This window comes from Pan troglodytes, chromosome 14, assembly GCF_028858775.2.
Source record: "Pan troglodytes isolate AG18354 chromosome 14, NHGRI_mPanTro3-v2.0_pri, whole genome shotgun sequence".
Classification (NCBI taxonomy): Eukaryota; Metazoa; Chordata; class Mammalia; order Primates; family Hominidae; genus Pan; species Pan troglodytes.
In genome coordinates this window covers 53,568,204-53,591,385 of record NC_072412.2, presented here as the reverse complement: position 1 = coordinate 53,591,385, position 23,182 = coordinate 53,568,204, and the positions used below count along the sequence as shown (strand labels likewise).

Genomic DNA, 23,182 nt, shown 5'->3' with positions numbered 1-23,182 from the left:
ACTTGAAGGATCGGGGGCTTTTCCCACATGGACACCTGGTGAAGAGTATTCTAGGCAGAGGGTGCATTAGAGCCAAGTCCTGAAGGCAGGAACATGCCCAGGAATAGTGAGGGGATTAGTGCAGTTGGAACAGAGTGAGCAACAAGGAAGACCTAGGAGATAAAAAGGGTAGAGGGTATTATAGGGTATAGGGGGTATTATAAGGTCTTCTAGGCCATTGTAAGCACTTTGGCATTTAACTGAGTGAGACTGGCATTCAGTGCAAGGTTTTAAGTAGAGGAATGGTGTGCCTGCTTTGGCTGCTGCCTTGAGAATATTCTGTGGGGGACAAAGGTCATATAGTTAAGAGATAGTGGTGGTTGGGATCAGAGTCTAAACTGCAGGTGATGAGGAATGGTGAAGATTCTGGATAAATTTGAAGATAGAACCAGTATGATTTCCTGGCTGAATGGAAGTGGGGTTTGAGAAAGACAAGTTTTTTAAACACTCTCTTGGCTGACTACGCATAGGGTCATCATCTGGTTTAAATAGCATGTATTTCTGGTGAAGGCTTACATCAGTAATTTTCTAAATGTTCTTTTAAAATAATTGTTAATGTGTAAACTTTAGGTTGTTTTTGTTTGGTTTCAAACTCCATTTCCTACCTCATTGATTTGGTTGGTTCATCTGATTAGGTGGGAGCTTCCTCTCATTCTGCTTGATAAATGCATCGTGGAGTGACATCCTAGTTGTAGAGGACTCTACTTCAGTCTGTTCAAATCCATGTTTATGGAGTAGTTGTTATATGCCAGAGACTTCCTTGTGCTTGGGATATAATGAATACAATGAGACCTTTAGCCCTGATCTCAAAGGTTAATTATTTTGCCATAATGCATAGTTGGTGCCACCCTGCCAGTATGGGCAAAATGCTATGAGAGGCAAAATGAGGCTCTGAAATTCTGCCTGTCTGGTACACAGAGAATGCCTTTCTAAGAGGTATTACTCTTTTTTTTTTAACTGATACATAATATTTTTGTGGTACATATTATATTTTGTTACATGCATAGAGTGTGTAATGATCAATTCAGGGCATTTAGGAGACCCATCACCCAGAGCATTTACTCTTTTGAGACAGCCTTGCTCTGTCCTCCAGGCTGGAGTGCAATGGCACAATCTTGGCCCATTGCAACCTCTGCCTCCCGGATTCAAGTGATTCTTGTGCCTCAACCTCCCAAGTAGCTGGGATTACAGACATGTACCACCATGCCTGCCTAATTTTTGTATTTTTAATAGAGATGAGATTTCACCATGTTGGCTAGTCTGGTCTCGAACTCCTGGCCTCATGTGACCCGCCTGCTTCAGCCTCTCAAAGGGCTGGGATTACAGGAGTGAGCCACCGCACCCGGCCCATTTACTCTTGATCATGAATGATGAGTACTATCTAGGCTAAACAGCCAGTTTGCTGGTTTTCCACAGCAAATTAGAAAGGAGAGGAAAAGGGATAAATAGTAATCAGTGTACCTGTTAAAGAAGAAAAATTCAGTCCATTTATTTAAAAATATGCATAAGCTTTGCAAGCATAGAATTCTGAAATCTTTTTATACAGATACCTTAATAACTCCTGATAGTACTACTCATGCAGTACTGCTCAATAATGTATTTTAATAGAACTTTCTCTTAGTGGGACAGTATAAATCAGTATCAATACTGGTAATGGTAATATCCCCCAAATCATGACATATTCCTGCTATAGCGTATATAACTCAAATGTTCTCAGGACAGCAAGTTTACATGTGAATAGAGAGGGAGGAAAGTGTTAGGAAGACATGAAATTCAATTTTCTACTTTTGATACTTTCCAAAGTTCTAGATGACACTTTCCAAAGTGTCAAGGAATGGTTAAATTATTTTCAGTTTACTTTAAGAAATGGTTTAATGTGGCCAGGTGCGGTGGCTCACGCCTGTAATCCCAGCACTGGCTCACGCCTGTAATCCCAGCACTTTGGGAGGCCAAGGCGGGCAGATCATGAGGTCAGGAGATTGAGACCATCCTGGCTAACATGGTGAAACCCCGTCTCTACTAAAAATACAAAAAAATTAGCCAGGCATGGTGGCGGGCGCCTGTAGTCCCAGCTACTCAGGAGGCTGAGGCAGGAGAATGGCGTGAACCTGGGAGGCGGAGCTTACAGTGAGCCGAGATCGCGCCACTGCACTCCAGCCTGGGCGACAGAGCGAGACTCTGTTTCAAAAAAAAAAAAAAAAAAGAAATGGTTTAATGTAAGTGACGAATTTTGAAAATTGTGGGTCTTTTAGACAGTGATTATTTTAGTGTTCTAATCTAGAAAATCTACATAAATAGAATGCCTCATTTTTGGACACTGTGAATAAATTAGACTTGATTTAATAACACCTGTCAATATGTATGTTAAATAACAAAATACTATGTCTGGCATGCTGCTCCATGCTTCATATTTAATAGAAGTGTTTTTCTTCTAGGTTCAAAAGATGTTGTGATAAAGGCACAGGTTTTAGCTGGTGGTAGAGGAAAAGGAACATTTGAAAGTGGCCTCAAAGGAGGAGTGAAGATAGTTTTCTCGTAAGTCATATTTTTTAAGGAAAAATCATCCTTGTTAAAGACTGATTAAAGATTACTTATTGAATTGATGAAAATACTGAAATTTAAATATTAGATGAGATAAAATTTTGGCTATTATGTGGATTTGCTTTTTCTCAACTGGAGGAAAGAAAAATTTGAGTTCTTTTTCTTATTTTAGTCCAGAAGAAGCAAAAGCTGTTTCTTCACAAATGATTGGGAAAAAATTGTTTACCAAGCAAACGGGAGAAAAGGGCAGAATATGCAATCAAGTATTGGTCTGTGAGCGAAAATACCCCAGGAGAGAGTACTACTTTGCAATAACAATGGAAAGGTCATTTCAAGTGAGTAATTGTAGACATGATACATACACGATAAATTTATGACATTCAATTTCAAAAGTCCATTATTGTTTCTATTTATGTGGGAAAGATTTTAAAAGTACAAACTATAATCTGTTTGTATGTCATGAGCATGATATTTATGTCATTTAAAAAACAGCTTCTTTAATGCCATAAAATTTGATATATAATATCATGATCTTAAAATTATAGGAAAAATTCTGCTGTAATAAATTTCATGGGATTCTCAAATTGTTAATTCACTAAAAGCAGCTTAAATCATCTCTGGATCATCTCCAGATTGAGAAAATTATATCTAGCATAGTAAAATATTCTAATGAAAGAGAAAGTTGCTGAACCCACTAGAAGAATGTGTATCCATTGCCTCATCTTCTGTTTTCTCAACTTCTTGGGTTTGTTTTTTTTTTTTAATAGTTTCGGGTTTGTTTCACTATATGATTCAATATTTGGTAAATTGAGGGATGACATTAAGTAGCAAACAATATGGTTTTAAGGAGTATTACATTAGCACAGCTCTCCTCTCTTTATGGAACCTAAAATGTTGAACATAAAGCTTCTGGTGAAGAGAAAATACCTTTATAGACCTGGTGCTTGGAAGAGAGCATTGATAATCATTTTATACTAGAATTATCTGTTTTTCGAGTGTATTAGATTTTACAAGCTGAATCTGTGTGTTAACTAGCTTGTTTTTTGAAGCAACTGGGTATATATTTGAAAGCCCCAGTACGGATATCATGTAGAACATTAATTGTGTAGAATTTAGAGTAACAAAAATTTCAAGAGTCATGAAAATAATTTTCTTATGTAGAACAACTTTTTAAAAAATAGCAACTTTCTGTATTGTGATTTTTCTTATTTACAATTAAATCTATTAATGTTTGAATGATATGTCTTTTGCAACTTTTAATTTTTATAAGGAAGTATTTCTAAAGATATAACACTAGATGGTAGTAAAAATCCACTCAGAATATAAAATTAAGAAGCATTGTTTTATTCTTAAGTGATATTCTATGTGATAGAATTTAGTTTGTAAGTTATTTTAAAAATCCCATGACAGTAACCTCATATATTACCCACAATTTACATAAATTATATTTTTACACATTCACTTATTTTCACTACATTTTATTTTTCTTTTCATTGACATTATATATCAGCATCTGTCATTTTGTTAGTTATGTTTTTACTTTTTGTTATAGTAGCCAGAAACAAGGTATAAATACCTGGATGAATTGAGATAGGAGTTCCATCCATAGTAATTCATCTTTATTGTAGTAAAGGTAGGATACTGAATATGTATTATTAAAGATATGTTAAGGCATTTGGGAAAAGGATCAAATTTGAGTTCATCTTAAGAACTTGAATTTCCTGACAACTATTTAGGTCTTGTTGAGGATAAAATGTTTTTATTTTAATACTTTGTTAATAATAATACGTGGTTATAATTCAGGTTAAAAATACTGTAGTACCAGTAAAACTGTTTGACCGAAGACATTATAAATTCTTTGATATTATCACATTAGACCAATGTAGAGTTGGTTGGTGTTACTTTTTGGGGTATAGCCATGTTTTTGGGAATCCCTGTGGACAGATCTCTGTTGAACAACAAAAATTAGTCACCTATTTAAACTACAAAGAGCACTTGTGATTGAGTTAATGTCCCATGCATGGGAATTAACCAATCATTAGAAATTGCTTTTGTTAAAATGGGGAAAGGATTTCCTATTTAATAAATGGTGCTGGGAGAACAGGCTAGCTATGCAGAAAATTGAAACTGAACCCTTTCCCTACACCATATACAAAAGTTAACTCAAGATGGATTAAAGACTTAAATGTAAAACTCAAAACTATAAAAACTCTAGAAGGAAATCTAGGTAATACCATTCATTCAGGACAGGTGCGGGCAAAGATTTCATGATGAAAACGCCAAAAGCAATTGCAACAAAAGCAAAAATTGACAAATGGGATCTAATTAAGCTAAAGAGCTTCTGCACAGCAAAGGAAACTATCATCATAGTGAACACACAACCTGCAGAATGGGAGTAGATTTTTGCAATCTATCCTTCTGACAAAGGTCTAATATCCAAAGTTTATGAGAAACTTAAAACAAATTTTCAAGAAAAAAAGCAAACAACCCCATTAAAAAGGGGGCAAAGTACATGAACAGACACTTCTCAAAAGAAGACACAGGCTGGGTGTGGTGGCTCACGCCTGTAATCCCAGCACTTTGGGAGGCCGAGGTGGACGAATTACCTGAGGTGAGGAGTTTGAGACCAGCATAGCCAACATGGTGAAACCCTGTCTCTACTAAAAATAAAAAAATTAGTTGGGCATGGTGGTGAGTTCCTGTAATCCCAGCTACTTGGGAGGCTGAGGCAGGAGAATGGCTTGAATCTGGGAGGTGGAGGTTGCAGTGAGCCAAGGTTGTGCTACTGCACTCCAGTCTGGGCGACAGAGTAAGAATCCGTTTCAAAAAAAAAAAAAAAAAACTATACATATGGCCAACACACATGTCATTAAAAAGCTCATCACTGATCTTCAGAGAAAAGCAAATCAAAACCACAATGAGATACCATCTCATGCCACTCAGGTGGCTATCATTAAAAAGTCAAAAAACAACAGATGCTGGTGAGGTTTTGCAGAAAAAGGAATGCCTTTACAGTGTTGACGGGAGTGTAAATTAGTTCAACCATTGTGGAAGACAGTGTGGCAATTCCTCAAAGACCTAGAGGCAGAAATACTATTTCACCCAGCAATCGCACTACTGGGTATATACCCAAAAGAATATAAATCGTTCTGTTATAAAGATACATGCATCGGTATGTTCACTGCAGCACTGTTCACAATAGCAAAGACATGGAATCAACCTAAACATCCACCGATGATAGACTGGATAAGAAAATGTGGTACATATACACCATGGAATACTCTGCAGCCATAAAAAAGGAATGAGATTATGTCCTTTGCAGGGATATGGATGGAGTTGGAAGCCATTATCCTCAGCAAACTAATGCAGGAGCAGAAAACCAAACACCGTGAGTTTTCACTTATAAGTGGGAACTGAATGATGAGAACACATGGACACAAGGTGGGGATCAACACACACTGGGGCCTGTCGGGGTGGGGGTGGAGGGAGGGAGAGCATCAGAAAGAATAGTTAGTGAATGTTGGGCTTAATACCTGGGTGATGGGATGATCTGTACAGCACACCACCATGGCACATGTTTACCTATGTAACAAACCTACACATCCTGGACATGTACCCCTCAACTTAAAAGTTGAAGAAAAAAAAAAAAAGAATAAGCAAAGCAAAACTAAAACAAAACAGAAAACAATTACTTTTATTACTGACTTGTTTTTAGGAGATGTATCATAGGTTCTACTGGTCTTTAGTACCTCTCACATCCTGATTTCGGGAGGTAACTTCTATGGGGTTGGCGTGCCAGAAAATGAATTCAAGTACCTACTCTCTGTGTGATACCTTTGTTAAATTAGATTTCTTAACATTTGCCTAGTGCCTGTTGGGTACTTTTGGTCTGAGTCAAGTCTATTTAATAAATCACATTTACTACTTTATTTTTCTGGTAAAACAACTGCAGTCTTCTGCAAATGAGTGGGACATTTTCCTGTGTCAATTTTTGACTTTACCTGAAATAGTTATAAAATGTGCTTAAGAATTCTAATTTTACTTCGTATGATTTTTTTTTAAATACACATGTTTATTTTTTATTTTTATTTTTAATTTTTTTGAGAGTCTTGCTCTGTCGCCCAGGCTGGAGTGCAGTGGTGCCATCTCTGCTCACTGCAACCTCCGCCTCCCAAGTTCAAGTGATTCCCCTGCCTCAGCCTCCCGAGTAGCTGGGATTACAGGTGCATGCCACGATGCCCCGCTACAGATCTTTATTATATCATATGGCTGCTTTCTCATTTAAGCCTTTTACATTTAAGCCTATTTTAAGGCAAATTTTAAAAAATACCAACAAGAGAAGAAGAATTTAGGTTAAGAAAGTGAAAAGTAGGGCTGGGCGTGGTGGCTGACACCTGTAATCCCGGCACTTTGGGAGGCTGAGGCGGGCGGATCATGAAGTCAGGCGGATCATGAAGTCAGGAGATCGAGACCATCCTGGCTAACACAGTGAAACACTGTCTCTACTAAAAATACAAAAAAACAAAAAATTAGCCGGGCGTGGTGGGGGGCACCTGTAGTCCCAGCTACTCGGGAGGCTGAGGCAGGAGAATGGCATGATCTCAGGAGGCGGAGCTTGCAGTGAGCCGAGATTGCACCACTGCACTCCAGCCTGGGTGACAGAGTGAGACTGTCAAAATAAAAAAAAAGTGAAAAGTAGAATTATTAATATATTTGAAATTTCAGCTACTTGCTTGAAATGAAATTGTTTTGAAAGTTTATTACTAAGATTTAAAAGTGAAGCCAAGTCGTTTTAACATGAAATAGCTATTCATTCTACAGTGTTGACTAAATGTGGAACTATAGTCATTGTTTAACGTTTACCCATGCAAGTTGGTTTCTTTCTAATTGGTTGTGGAATTAAGACAAATAGAGACTCCACTTTCTTCTATGTATTATTATTTCCTTTTTTTTTTCTAACTTATAACCAATTGTTGACTTAATTTTTACTTTAGTGAGAATTTAATATTAACTTTTCTCCTCGTGTTGCCTTCTCTGTGGCTTTTCATTTCTTTTACCAGTTGGTATAAAAAGAGAGTAAAACTAAAATGAAAAGAGGCAGGGTGCGGTGGCTCACACCTGTAATCCCAGCACTTTGGGAGGCCGAGGCGGGCGGATCACAAGGTCAGGAGATCGAGACCATCCTGGCTAACACGGTGAAACCCCGTCTCTACTAAAAATACAAAAAATTAGCCGGGCGTGGCGGCAGGCGCCTGTAGTCCCAGCTACTCCGGAGGCTGAGGCAGGAGAATGGCGTGAACCCGGGAGGCGGAGCTTGCAGTGAGCCCAGATCGCACCACTGCACTCCAGCCTGGGCGACAGAGCGAGACTCCGTCTCAAAAAAAAAAAGGGGGGGGGGAAAGAAAACTAAACTAAAATGTTAGAATATTTTAAAGATTTGTTGGTCTGTACCTCTCCTGTTGAATAAAATTATATTTTATGGTTATCTGTAGATTTGTCTATATTCTATTTCAGTGGCATGACTAAAACTGAACCGCCTCTTCTTCAATCAGAATTTTTTCCTGCTCTTTAGATCTTTGTAAAAGCTGATAATTATGCACTGCCTTGCTAGAGAGAAAACGAAGAATACCCTTTCATTTGAAATTTATAGAGGAACTGAAAATTAAACCATCATTTCAAACATTTCTCTTTACTTAGACTTGCTAATGTTCTCTTCTTTAGCCTCAGAAGGCTCTGAATTCTTTTATTTAAAAAAAATTTTTTTTTATATTGAAAGGAGTTCTAATACTAAGTGCCCATAGTTTAGCTAAACTTCAGAGGCTAAGAGCATAGTCCTGCACATGATTGCCCTTACTTTAGACACCAGCCTCAATTTTGGTGGTCCCCAGGTTACCCTCATTTCTGACTAGCTAGCTACAAATTTGAGGGTTAATTCCCTAGAACGACTCACAGAGCTCAGGAAAATGTTAAAGTTAGGATTACAGTTTTATTATAGCCAAAGGATATAAAAATCATAACCAGCCAACAAGGTCTGGGAGGGTTCCCAAACACGAAGTTTCCACTGTTCTCAGGAATGTTTTGTCTTGCTAGCATCTTAATGTGTGGCACTATGCAGAATATTGCCAACCCAAAGCTCCCCAAGCTTTTGGTGTTCAGAGATTTTTTTTTTTAGATTGTCAAAAATATAACAAAAAATTTACCTTACCCATTTTGAGTATGCAGTATAATAGTGCATTCTCAGAAAGAAAGAAGGAAGGAAGGAAGGAGGGAGAGAGGAAGGAAGGAGAATGTTAATTTCTCTTTTGGTAAAAGGAACAGAGTAAAACAATTTGTGCACATTTTGTGCAACATCTGCAGAACAGATATCCAAATCTTTTTTTTCTTTTCTTTAAATTTTCTAGAACTTTTTTGTCTTACAAAATTAAAACTATTCATTGAACGGCTCCCTTTTCCCTCTCCCACTTCCCTCCAGCTCCTGGTAATCACCATTCTACTTTGTGTTTCTAAAAGTTTGAGTATTTTAGATACCTGAAGTAGTTGTCTTTTTGTAACTGGTTTATCTAAGCATAATGTCCTCAAGGTTTATTCATGATGTAGCGTATGACAAAGTTTCCTTATTTATGGCTGAGTACTATTCCATTTTATGTATATACTGCATTTTCTTTATCCATTCATCTTTTGATGGACATTCAGATTGCTTTCATCTCTTGGCTATTGTCAGTAATGCTACAGTGAACATAGATGTTCAAATATTTCTTTGAGATCCTGTTTTCATTTCTTTTGGATGTATACCTAAAAGTGGGATTACTGGATCATATGGTAATTCTATTTTTAATTTTTTTGAGAAGCTTCTATAATGTTTTCCGTAGCAGCTGTACCGTTTTCTTTAATTAATTATTTTTTTGAGACAGAGTCTCGCTATGTCTCCCAGGCTGGAGTGCAGTAGTGCAGTCTCGGCTCACTGCAACCCCAGTCTCCCGGGATCAAGTGATTCTCCTCCCTCAGCCTCCTGAGTAGCTGGAATTACAGGCACCCACCACCACACCCTGCTAATTTTTTTATTTTTGTATTTTTTTGAGACGGAGTCTCGTTCTGTTGCCCAGGCTGCAGTGCAGTGGTGCGATCTCGGCTCACAACCTCCGCCTCCTGGGTTCAAGTGATTCTTCTGCCTCAGCCTTCTGAGTAGCTGGGACTACAGGCGTGCACCACCATGCCCGGCTAGTTTTTGTATTTTTAGTAGAGACAGGGTTTCACTATGTTGGCCAGCTGGTCTTGAACTCCTGACTTCAGGTGTTCTGCCTGCTTTGGCCTCCCAAAGTGCTGGGAATACAGGCATGAGCCCACTGCACCTAGCTGAGCCGTACCATTTTATATTCCAACTAACAGCAGATAAAGCTTCCAATTTTTTTGCATCCTCGCCAACATTCATTTTCTGTTTTTTTGGTAGTGGCCATCCTAAAGGATGTGAGATTATATTTCACTGTGGTTTTTATTTGCATTTCCCCCGTGATTAGTGATACTGAGTATCTTTTCATATGCTTACAGGCCATTTGCAGATCTGCTTTGGAGAAATGTCTATTTAAGTCCTTTGCCCATCTTTAGATTTTTTTGTTTGGGTTTTTTATTTTTTATTTTTTTGGTTATTGAGTTGTAGAAGATCTTACATATTCTGAATTTCAGCTTTTAACCAGATATATGGATTGCAAATATTTTCTCTCATTTTGTAGATTGCCTTTTTACTTTGTTGATTATTTCCTTTGCTATGAAGTTTTTAAGTTTGATAGAGTTCCATTTGTCAATTTTTGCTTTTTTTCTGCCTGTGCCTTTGGTATCATGTTTAAGAAATCATTGCTAAAGCCAATGTCATAAACTTTTTTCTCCCTGTTTTCTTCTATGAGTTTTATAGTTTCAGGTTTTATGTTTAGGTCTTTAATCTATTTTGAGTAGATTTTTGCATATAGTAGTATTGGTAAGGGTCTAACTTCATTCTTTTGCATGTGGATATCCAATTTTTCTAGCACCGTTTGTTGAAGAGACTGTTCTTTTTGTCCTCTTGTGTAGCTTTCGCACCATTGTTGAAGATCATTTAATCATACACCTGAGGGATTATTTCTGGGTTTTCTGTTCTATTCCATTGGTCTATATGTCTGTTTTTTTATGCATTATGCTGTTTTGATAACTGTAACCTTGTAATATATTTTAAAATAAGTGTGAGGCCTCTAGTTTCTTTTTTTTTCTCAAGATTGTTTTGACTGTTCTGGGTCCTTTGAGATTATGTATGCATTTTAGTGTATTTTTCTATTTTTATAAAAAAAAGCCATTGGGATTTTGATAGAGATTACATTGAATCTGTAGATTGCTTAGGGTAGTATGCACAGTTTAACAATATTAAGTCTTCCAATCTGTGATCACAAGATGTCTTTCCATTTGTTTGTGTCTTTTTATTTTTATTTTATTTTTTATTTTTTTTTGAGATGGAGTCTCGCTCTGTCACCCAGGCTGGAGTGCAGTGGCATGATCTCAGCTCACTGCAACCTGCATTTCCTGGGTTCACACCATTCTCCTGCCTCAGACTCCCGAGTAGCTGGAACTACAGGCTCCCGCCACCACGCCCAGCTAATTTTTGTATTTAGTGGAGATAGGGTTTCACCGTGTTAGCCAGGATGGTCTCGATCTCCTGACCTCGTGATCTGCCCGCCTCAGCCTCCCAAAGTGCTGGGATTACAGGCGTGAGCCACCGCGCCCTGCCTGTTTGTGTCTTCTTTAATTCCCTTCAGCAGTGTTTTGTAGTTTTCGGTTCATAAGTCTTATGCCTCCTCGATTAGGCTATCCTTAAGTATTTTATTCTCTTTGATTTTAACTGGAATTATTTCCATAATTTCCTTTTCACATTGTTCACTGTTACTGTATTAAAAGGCAACTTATTTTTGTTTGTTGATTTTGTATTCTGCAACTTTGCTGAACTGATTTATTCTAAGAGTTTTTTGTGTGTGTGTGCAGAATCTTTAGGGATTTCTACATATGACAACATCTCATCTGCAAACACAGAATTTTACCTTTCCTTTTCTCTTTGGATGCTTTTTATTTTTCTTACCTGATTTCTGTGTCTAGGACATCTAGTGCTGTGTTGAATAGAAGCGGCAAGAGTGGGCATCCTTGCTTTGTTTCTGATGTTAGAGGAAAAGCTCTCAGCTTCTCATTTTTGTGTATGATGTTGGCTGTAAGTTTTCTTTTTTATTTTTATTATTATTATACTCTAAGTTCTGGGATACATGTGCAGAATGTGCAGGTTTGTTACATAGGTGTACACGTGCCATGGTGGTTTGCTGCACCCATCAACCTGTCATCTACATTAGGTATTTCTCCTAATGCTGTCTCTGCCCTAGCCCCCCCACCCCCCGACAGGCCCCGGTGTGTGATGTTCCACTCCCTGTGTCCATGTGTTCTCATTGTTCAACTCCCACTTATGATGAGAACATGCGGTGTTTCGTTTTCTGTTTCTGTGTTAGCTTGCTGAGAATGATGGTTTCCAGCTTCATCCATGTCCCTGCAAAGGATATGAACTCATCCTTTTTATGGCTGCATAGTATTCCATGGTGTATATGTGCCACATTTTCTTTATCCCGTCTATCATTGATGGGCATTTGGGTTGATTCCAAGTCTTTGCTATTGTGAATCATGCCACAATAAACATACATGTGCATGTGTCTTTATAGTAGAATGATTTATAATCTTTGGGAATATACTCAGTAATGGGATTGCTGGGTCAAATGGTATTTCTGGTTCTAGATCCTTGAGGAATCACCACACTGTCCTCCACAATGGTGGAACTAATTTACACTCCCACCAAAAGTGTAAAAGTATTCCTATTTCTCCACATTCTCTCCAGCATCTGTTGTTTCCTGACTTTTTAATGATCACCATTCTAACTGGCATGAGATGCTATCACATTGTGGTTTTGATTTGCATTTCGCTAATGACCAGTGATGATAAGCTTTTTTTTGTATGTTTTTTTGACCGCATAAATGTCTTCTTTTGAAAAGTACATGTTTTTTGGCCGCATAAATGTCTTCTTTCGAAAAGTATCTGTTCATATCCTTCTCCCACTTTTTGATGGGGTTGTTTGTTTTTTTCTTGTAAATTTGTTTAAGTTCCTTGTAGATTCTGGATATTAGCCTTTTGTCAGATGTATAGATTGCAAAAATTTTCTCCCATTCTGTAGGTTGCCTGTTCACTCTGCTGATAGTTTCTTTTGCTGTCCAGAAGCTCTTTAGTTTAATTAGATCCCATTTATCAATTTTGTCTTTTGCTGCCATTGCTTTTGGCGTTTTAGTCATGAAGTCCTTGCCTATGCCTATGTCCTGAATGGTATTGCCTAGGTTTTCTTCTAGGGTTTTTATGGTTTTAGGTCTTACATTTAAGTCTTTAATCCATCTTGAGTTAATTTTTGTATAAAGTGTTAGGAAGGGATCCAGTTTCAGTTTTCTGCATATGGCTAGCCAGTTTTCCCAACACCATTTATTAAATAGGGAATCCTTTCTTATTGCTTGTTTTTGTCAGGTTTGTCAAAGATCAGATGGTTGTAGATGTGTGGCATTATTTCTGAGGCCTCTGTTCTGTTCCACTGGTCTATATATCTGTTTTGGTACCAGTGCCATCCTGTTTTGTTTACTGTAGCCTTGTTTTGGTACCAGTGCCATCCTGTTTTGTTTACTGTAGCCTTGTAGTATAGTTTGAAGTCAGGTAGCGTGATGCCTCCAGCTTTGTTCTGTTTGCTTAGGAGTGTCTTGGCTTTATGGGCTCTTTTTTGGTACCATATGAAATTTACAGTAGTTTTTTTCTAATTCTGTGAAGAAAGTCATTGGTAGCTTGATGGGATAGCATTGAATCTATAAATTATTTTGGGCAGTACGGCCATTTTCATGATATTGATTCTTCCTATCTATGAGCATGGAATGTTTTTCCCTTTGTGTTCTTTCTTATTTTCTTGAGCAGTGGTTTGTAGTTCTCTTTGAAGAGGTCCTTCACATCTCTTGTAAGTTGTATTTCTACGTATTTTATCCTCTTTGTAGCAATTGTGAATGGGAGTTCACTCATGATTTGACTCTTGTTTGTCTGTTATTTGTGTATAGGAATGCTTGTGATTTTTGCACATTGATTTTCAGTTTCTCATTATTGTGTATGATGTTGGCTATGAGTTTTCTTATATGGCCTTTATTATATTGAGGTTGTTTCCTTCAGTCTTTGTTGAGTATTTTTATCGTGAAAGGGTATTCAATTTTGTTAAATGCCTTTTATGTATCAATTGAGATTATTGTGGTTTTTGTCCTTCATTCTGTTAATAGCATGTATTACACTGAATTTTTGTATGTTGAACCATCCTTGTATTCTAGGAGTTAAGTCCCACTTGATCATGATGTAAAGTCCCTTTAATGTGTTGTTGAATTCAGTTTGCTAGTATTTTTTGAGTTTTTTTTTCATCATTATTTTTTCAGAGCTATTAGCTTGTAGTTTTCTTTTAATACCTTCTGATTTTGGTATCATGGTAATGCGGGCTTCATAGAGTGAGTATGGAAATTTTCCGTCCTTTTCAATTTTTTAAAAAGAGCTTGGGAAAGATTGGTTCAGTTCTTTAAATGTTTGATAGAATTTTCCAGTGAAGCCATTTGGTCCCGGGCTTCCTGTTGCTTAGAAGTTTTTGATTACTGATTCAGTATCATTACTAGTTATAGAGCTGTTCATATTTTTTATTTCTTTATGATTTTGAAGATTGTTTCTAGCAAGTTATCAATGTCTTCTAGGTTATTCAATTTGTTGATACATAATTTTTCATAGCAGTCTCAGACTCTTTTTCTGTGACAGTTGTAATGTCTCCTTTCACTTCTGATTTTTGTTATTTCAGTCTTTTCTATTTTTTTATAGTTAAAGGGTTGTCAATTTTATTCACTTTTTCAATGAGCCAATATGCAGTTTTGTTGATTTTTTTTTTTTCTGTTCCTTGTTTCTTTTATTTCTGCTCTAATCTTTATGATTTTCTTCCTTTTGCCAACTTTGGGTTTAGTTATTCTCTTTCTAGTTTCTTGTGGTATAAATATAGGTTGAGCCTCCCAAATCTGAAATTCTGAAATCCAAAATGCTATAAAATCCTAAGCTTTTTGAGCACTGACATGACACTTAAAGGAAATGCTCATTGGAGCATTTTGGAATTCAGATTTTTAGATTTGGGATTCTCCAATGGTAAGTATAATGCAAATATTTCAAAATTCAAAGAAATCCAAAATCTTCTGGTCCTAAGCATTTCAGATGAGGAGTACTCAACCTGTTAAAAAATCAGGAGCTGGGTGTGTTTCCTTAGTTGTAGCAAGCTGTGTCAACTTCTCTCTGGGATGTTACACATTTTCTGGTACTGCCATGAGCCTGTGTACTCTCCTTTGTTCTCGATGCCCCACAGGCATCCAGAGTATGCTGGTTCCCCATCAGCAGCCATATCAGTTGAGACAGGAAACAGTCCCTTGGACAGCCCTCCAAGAAGCTGGAATGTTGAACATGTGTTCTACTCTTCTCTTTCTCTCCCAGTGGAGAAGCTTCTTAATCCCAAACTATGTTAGTTTGAAGTGGTGGGGGGAAGGATGCTGATGTGGATAAAATGAAATGGCTTTTCTTACCGATTTCATTGCAGATGTTCTTGGCTTTGAGCTTACCTGGGGTACTGTGACTTCCTAATTGGTTACTGTCATTGTCATAAAAGGTTTTTGGATCATATATTGTTGCTAAAGTGTTTTTGTCAGGGAGCAAGGTCTTGGGCTTCCTATTTTGTCATCTTGCTGACCTTGGTGTCCAGAGTTTTCATTGGGGTTCTATGGTGTAGGCATTAAACAAAAATTTTTTTTTAATTTTAAATTTTTGTAGAGACAGGTTCTCACTATGTTGCCCAGGCTGGTCTCAAACTCCCGGACTCAAGCAGTCCTCCTGCCTTGGCTTCCCAAAGTGCTAGGATTACAGATGTGAGCCACCACACCCAGCCTGGGTATCACTGATTGAATCATTGTCTGTGCAGTTGACTTAGCCCATTTCTTCTATGCAGAGTGGGTTGATACAATTTGACTGAAAGCCCCAAACCTCTAATCACATTATCAATCTTTCTGGCATGGTCATTGCCCACCTGAGTCATCTCCTTAGTGTAAACTGTCTAGGGGCCCACCGTGAGGCTCCTTGGTAGCATCAACTATCAGATGTGGTTGGAGGGTTTAGAAGTTACTTCCAAGACCCTGGGGACAAAAGTCATCCGAATTCCTTGTTACAAATGTATACAGAAATCGAATACATGGTACACAATCATTTTTTCCTAAATAAAAGTTTAACACTCTTAAAAAAGTGATAGATTCTTCTTCTTTTTAATTTTTGTTATTGCCTTATTTTAAGTATTTGAAGGACTGTTTAATTCTCTAAACAGTAATGAATGCAATACTATTCCTTTAATTTATACTTTAAATGAGTATGTTACTAAAACACTAAGTGCTAGGATAGAAAAGTGGAATTAGGCTGGGCACGGTGGGTCACGCCTATAATCCCAGCACTTTGGGAGGCGAATCACCTAAGGTCAGGAGTTCGAGACCAGCTTGGCCAAGATGGTAAAACCCTGTCTCTACTAAAAATACAAAAATTAGCTGGGCATGGTGGTGCATGCGTGTAATGCCAACTACTTGGGAGGCTGAGACAGGAGAATCCCTTGAACCTGGGGGGCGGAGGTTGCAGTGAGCTGAGATCGCACCATTTCACTCCAGCCTGGGTGACAGAACGACACTCCATATAAAAAAAGAAAGAAAGAAAGAAAGAAAAGTGAAATTAGTCTTTTGATTAAAAAAAAAAGTTTTCATGCCTGTTTTTTTTTCTGGATGTAAGAGTAGTATGTTCATTGTAAAAAAATTTTATTTGGAAAATAGTTGCATTTAAAATAACAAAAGTCTTTTAATGTTTTATTTCCCACTCTTTTATTGTTTCTGTCAATATGGAGCACATTGAAACGCACTTTATGTTAAAAAATAATACAATTGAGAAAACGACCTAGGGCTTTGTATCATTTTTTTCATACATAACACTACATGTAAACATACACTACATTACCCACTACAGATCAGTAGTTTCCTGTCAGTAAATAATCTTTAAATGCAGTTTTACTGTTTCTCTTTTTTTCATGTTAACATTATTTCTAGTTTAATGCATAAATTAGTAGATCTATTAGATAATTTATGATTTTTTCTTGATTGATTTTCAAGGCCTTAAAGGTTAATAATTGTTAGTATTGATACCTTACCTTCTCATATGGTTCATGACAATAGCCAGAGCTATTCTTTCAAACTAGTTAGCTTTCTCTTTTATTTATTTTACTTTACTTTTTTTTTGAGACAGGGTCTTTCTCTGTCCCCATGCTGGAGTGCCATGGTGTGATCACAGCTCACTGCAGCCTTGATCTCTCAGTCTCAAGCCATCATCCCATTTCAGCCTGCTGTGTAGCTAGGACTAAAGGGGCATGCCACCATGCCTGGCTAATTTATTTGTATTTTTTGTAGAAATGGAGTCTTACTATGTTGCCCAGGCTGGTCTTGACTCTTGAACTCAAGTAGTCCTTCTGCCTTGGCCTCCCGAAGTGCTGTGATTACAGGTGTGAGCCACTGTGCCTGGCCAGCTTTCTTTTTTATTGTCTTGCAGTAGGGCTAGAGCTTAGACTTTCCCTCTTCTTAGGCTTTTTCTTTCAAATATCTGTTTTCAGGATTTTCTAGTGTTTATGCTTTAAGCAATACTTTTAATGTCCCCTCAGTTTTTATGAAAAATGCATAGGTTATATTTCACATTCATATGTTTACATATTTGGTGTTAAGTTTTTTTTCTTTTCTTTTTTTTAAATTATACTTTAAGTTCTGGGATACATGTGCAGAAAGTGCAGGTTTGTTACATAGTTGTACATGTGCCATGGTGGTTTGCTGCACCCATCAACCTGTCATCTACATTAAGTATTTCTCCTAATGCTATCCCTCCCCTTGCCCCAACCCCCTGACAGGCCCTGGTATGTGATGTTCCCCTCCCTGTGTCCATGTGTTCTCATTGTTCAGTTCCCACTTATGAGTGAGAACATGTGATGTTTGGTTTTCTGTTCCTTTGTTAGTTTGTTGAGAATGATGGTTTCCAGCTTCATCCAGGTCCCTGCAAAGGACATGAACACATTCTTTTTTTATGGCTGCATAGTATTCCTTGGTATATGTGCTGCATTTTCTTTATCCAATGTATCATTGATGGGCATTTGGGTTGGTTCCAAGTTGTTGCTTTTGTGGTATAAGTTTTTGTGTATATTTTAAATCTATTTTCCTTGCAGGCAAGCCATTATTTTCTTCTTTTTTTACTTTTTTGTCCATTGCTTTAATTGAATATAAGAGGGCACTATGCTGGAGATGTGAGGATAAATTCTCAAGAAAATTTTAAAATGTGGGTAGAGAGTAATAGATGCTTACATCTGATATTATGCACGGGTAGGTTTTAAAGTTTCATTGATGAGTCTAAAATAAATCTAGAGTTTTGGTTGTTTACTTCCCTTGCCAGGGTCCTGTATTAATAGGAAGTTCACATGGTGGTGTCAACATTGAAGATGTTGCTGCTGAGACTCCTGAAGCTATAATTAAAGAACCTATTGATATTGAAGAAGGCATCAAAAAGGAACAAGCTCTCCAGGTATGTTGTATTCCTGAAAATTTTCTAGCTTATGATTAGAGAATTATGATACTTAAAGATAACTGTACAACTGAAGTAATTGTCAAAACTTATTTAAACATTTTGAGTGTCAGGCAAGTTAATAACTTGTTTGAAATAGCTCATTTTGGAATTATTTACAATTTTTTCATATCTCTATAAATATTTCAATGTGGATTCTTTTAAAAGAGTCACTGGCCAGTCACGGTGGCTCACGCCTGTAATCCCAGCACTTTGGGAGGCCAAAGTGGGCGGATCATGAGGTCAGGAGTTCGAGACCAGCCTGGCCAATATGGTGAAACCCCCGTCTCTACTAAAAATACAAAAAAAATTAGCCGGGCATGGTGGTGCGTGCCTGTAGTCCCAGCTACTCGGGAGGCTGAGGCAGAAGAATCGCTTGAACCCAGGAGGTGGAGGTTGCAGTGAGCCAAGATTGTGCCACTGCACTCCAGCCTGGGCAACAGAGTGAGACTCCGTCTCAAAAAAAAAAAAAAAAAAAAGAGTCACTATACCATTACCCTATCTAGTAAAATTTACAATAATTTCTTTTCTTTTCTTTCTTTTTTTTTTTTTTTTTTTTAAGACGGAGTCTTGCTCCGTCACCCAGGCTGGAGTGTAGTGGCGCCATCTTGGCTCATCACAACCTCCGTCTCCCAGGATCAAGCAATTCTCCTGTTTGAGCCTCCCAAGTAGCTGGGACTACAGGCACCTGCCACCACGCCTGGCTAATTTTTTTGTTTTTAGTAGAGATGGAGTTTCACCTTGTTGGTCAGGTTGGTCTCAAACTCCTGACCTCAGGTGATCCACCCGCCTCGGCCTCCCAAAGTGCTGGGATTATAGGCGTGAGCCAGCGTGCTCAGCCAACAATAATTTGTTAGTATCATCACTTAGTCATTCAAATTTCTCTAGTTGTTTCAAATCAATTTTTCATCTACAATTTGTTTGAATCAGCATCCAAATAAGGTTCTTCATTGTTATTTTATTTATTTTCTTTGAGATGGAGTCTTGCTCTGTTACCTCGGCTGGAGTGCAGTGTCGCCACCTTGGCTCACTCCAACCTCTGCCTTCTGAGTTCAAGCTATTCTCCTGCCTCAGCCTACCGACTAGCTGGGACTACAGGCGCACGTCACCATGCCCGGCTAATTTTTGTATTTTGTTTTAGTAGAGATGGGGTTTTGCTGTGTTGGCCATGCTGGTCTTGAACTCCTGACATCAGGTGATCCGCCCTCATCGGCCTCCCGAAGTGCTAAGATTACAGGCGTGAGCCACCGCGTCCGGTCCCTTCATTGTTGTTGACTGATAAGTCTCATAGGTCTTTTATAACTTACAGGTTTCTCTTTTTTGCTGTCATCTTTTTTCTTTCAGTTTAGTTGTTGAAGAAACTGAGGTGATTATTATTCATTGTTTTTCGTAGTCTGGATTTTATATCTCCATGGTTTAAGTGGTTAAACATTTAAAATATTCCTGTGTCCCCTTTATTTTCTGTAAATTGTATAGAATGGATGGGACACTGTCTTACATATCTCCATAGTAGAGCTGTGGTTTATGAATGATTTTAAGAATTCTATGAATGCTGTGGTCCTTCTTTCAGTTCTTTCAATTTGTATGTGTTCACAATAAAATTTTGCCTACAGTTTTACTGGTTTTCTCTATTGTCCTTGTGTGCTGCTTCCCCTCCACTCTTCCCCCCACTAAAAAGAAGCCCCCATTGAGTTTAATATTAAGGCCTGTGAGAGTTGCTTGGTAATATTTGTAATGCTGCTATTGAATTAAATTGTTTGCTTTGGATATAAAAATAAGTGACTCATCTTTTCATTTGTTTGTTTTTGAGATGGAGATTCTTGCGGGTGGATCATGAGGTCAGGAGTTCGAGATGGAGATTCTTGCTCTGTCGCCCAGGGTGGAGTGTGCAGTGGCGCAATCTTGGCTCACTGCAACCTCCGCCTCCTGGGTTCAAGCAATCCTCCCACCTCAGCCTCCCAAGTAGCTAGGATTACAGGCATGCACCACCATGCCCAGCTAACTTTTTTTTGTATTTTTAGTAGAGACAGGGTTTCACCGTATTGGCAGGCTGCACCAGAACTCCTGACCCCAAGTGATCTGCCTGCCTGGGCCTCCCAAAGTGCTGGGATTACAGGTGTGAGCCGCCACGCCTGGCCTAATGACTCACCTTAAAAGAAGAATTCGAATATTGGACTTTGAAGTTAAACATTTCTTTTTTTATTATTATTTATTTTTATTTTTAGTTTTTTTTTTTGAGACGGAGTCTCGCTCTGTCGCCCAGGCTGGAGTGCAGTGGCGCGATCCTGGCTCACTGCAAGCTCTGCCTCCCAGGTTCACACCATTCTCCTTAAACATTTCTTAATGAGAAAACTATGTCAGAATAAGTTTATGATATTGAAGTACAGCAAATGCAAGAATTATTTTTTTTTTGAGACGGAGTCTTGCTCTGTTGCCCAGACTGGAATGCAGTGGCATGATCTTGGCTCACTGAAACCTCTGCCTCCCGGGTTCAAGCGATTCCCCTGCCTCAGCTTCCCAGGTAGCTGGGATTACAGGCGCCCGCCACCATGACCAGCTAATTTTTGTATTTTTAGTAGAGATGGGGTTTCATCATGTTGGCCAGGCTGGTCTCAAACTCCTAACTTCATGATCTGCCCACCTCGGCCTTCCAAAGTGCTGGGATTACAGGCGTGAGTCACCGTGCCCAGCCAAGTGCAAGAATTTTGACCGGCACAAAGTTTTAAGGAGATAAATGTTTCTGATGGATAATAAAGCAAATTAATTTTGGCAAATGAATGATGTAAATGTTTAAAAGGCATGGATTTGATTTATTAGGTAGTTACGTGAAGATGATGACTGGAGAGTGAAATTTAGATGAGGAAGAAAATACTTGATTTACAAGAATACATGGAGGAATAATCTAAGATTATAGCATTTTGCATGATGGTGATGAGTGGAAATAGAGCCTAGCATTAGAAAATTGATGTCATAATGGATTGATCAGAATTACTTTGTAGTTTTCAAATGTTTAAGCCTAAACATTTGGTTTTAGTTTTTGTTTTTTTAGGTGAGTTGTGACATAGTGAAAAACTTTCATAATAAAATGGTACTTTCATATTATTCTTTATTTGAAATAGGTCAAAACAAAAGATTACATTCCTTAGTGCTTTTTTTTGTTGTTGGGGGGAGACAGAGTCTCACTCTGTCGCCCAGGCAGGAGTGCAGTGGTGTGATCTCGGCTCACTGCAACCTCCACCTCCTGAGTTCAAGCAGTTTTTGTGTCTCAGCCTCTCGAGTAGCTGGGATTACAGGCATGCGTCACCACACCTGGCTAATTTTTGTATTTTTAATAGAGACAGTGTTTCACCATGTTGCCCAGGCTGGTCTCAAACTCCTGGCTTCAAGTGATCCGCCCTCTTTGTCCTCCCAAAGTGCTGGTATTACAGACTTGAGCCACTGCGCCCAGCCTACATTGTTTAGCTTGATCATTCACTTTACTTATTGGCATTTGACTCTTTGCAAATATCTTCTTCATCTTCAAAGAATTTAAGATTTTTTGTTATTGAAAATGAAAAGAATGTGTTACAACCTTAGATAGCAACTGAAAAAGAGGAAAGAATTCTCTATAGTGTTCCTGAGCAGTGGCAGCACTGTTAGAATAAACACATAGACATGTATCCTCTGTACCAGTGGTTCATAATTGCTCATGGAACTTGAAACATGATAGATGCTTGATCCAGTAAAGAACTTGTCAACTAGAACTTCTGAGTTGGGACCTTGATATTGTATTGTTTAAAAGCTCTGTGGGTATCTCTATTTGGGAATCCCTCAAGACTGTAAACTCTTTTATTATAAAGTTAAACATCTTTATCTTTTGGGCCTAGCACAGTGCCTGGAATGTATTAGGTGCTTGGTAGATTTTTGAATGAATGGGATAACACTCATTTGACTGTATGACATGTATTCTTATTGCTTGGTAGACACTCTTTATAAATTATACAAAAGGTAAAATAGGGTCTTCTAATATTTTGGCTTTTCTTTGGACCATAAGGGTTGTCAGTCCACATTTTATATTTTTAGTAGAGATGGGGTTTCACTGTGGTGGCCAGGCTGGTCCATAACTCCTGGCCTCAAGTGATCTGGCCCCTCAGCCTTTCAAATTGGCAGGCATTACAGGTGTGAGCCACTGTGCCCGGCTCACATTTTATATATAGTTTTAATAAAATATAAACCTCTTCTTTCAGCTTAGGTTGGCAGTAAAGCTTAGGCAGTATGGACACTATGGAACTGGAATCTAGGCCAATGAATGGCAAGTTACTTGATCTCTCTGAATCTCTTTCTTATCTATAAAATGGGCATAATATCTACCTTTTGAAGATTTTGAATAAAAAGTTTTGTTTAACCATTTAGTAATGGTAGCTGCTATTTCAGTAATTAATGTTTGACTATAAATGACTCATGTTTATCATTTAAGTGATAAACTACAAGGCTTTTTATTTATAGTAATGTTGATTAGACATATGCAAACTACCTATAATAAAAAGACATATTGATTTCAGCTTGCACAGAAGATGGGATTTCCACCTAATATTGTGGAATCAGCAGCAGAAAACATGGTCAAGCTTTACAGCCTCTTTCTGAAATACGATGCAACCATGATAGAAATAAATCCAATGGTGGAAGATTCAGATGGAGCTGGTAAAGTATCTTCTTTTGTCTAACATGATTATGCATTTATTTCTCTAATATGCTTCCCTAAGGAAGTTAAATCATAGAAGTTAAAGAAGTTAAACTTCTACCTATGTAGAAGCTTTTTAAAAAAAATAACAGAATGAATATGAACAAATATTAAACCCAT

At 38.0% G+C, this 23,182-nt stretch overlaps 1 protein-coding gene across 4 annotated transcripts in view; it reads left to right on the top strand.

Moving 5' to 3' along the window:
- Positions 1-23,182, top strand: part of SUCLA2 (succinate-CoA ligase ADP-forming subunit beta) — a 95,969-nt gene that overhangs the window by 47,084 nt on the left and 25,703 nt on the right. For all 4 annotated transcript variants that reach the window (XM_016925284.4, XM_016925283.3, XM_016925286.4 and 1 more), the window contains 4 exons: positions 2,475-2,574; positions 2,753-2,915; positions 18,175-18,303; positions 22,884-23,022. In XM_016925284.4, coding sequence (XP_016780773.1) covers positions 2,475-2,574; positions 2,753-2,915; positions 18,175-18,303; positions 22,884-23,022 — 531 coding nt within the window. The remainder of the gene's footprint in view (positions 1-2,474; positions 2,575-2,752; positions 2,916-18,174; positions 18,304-22,883; positions 23,023-23,182) is intronic.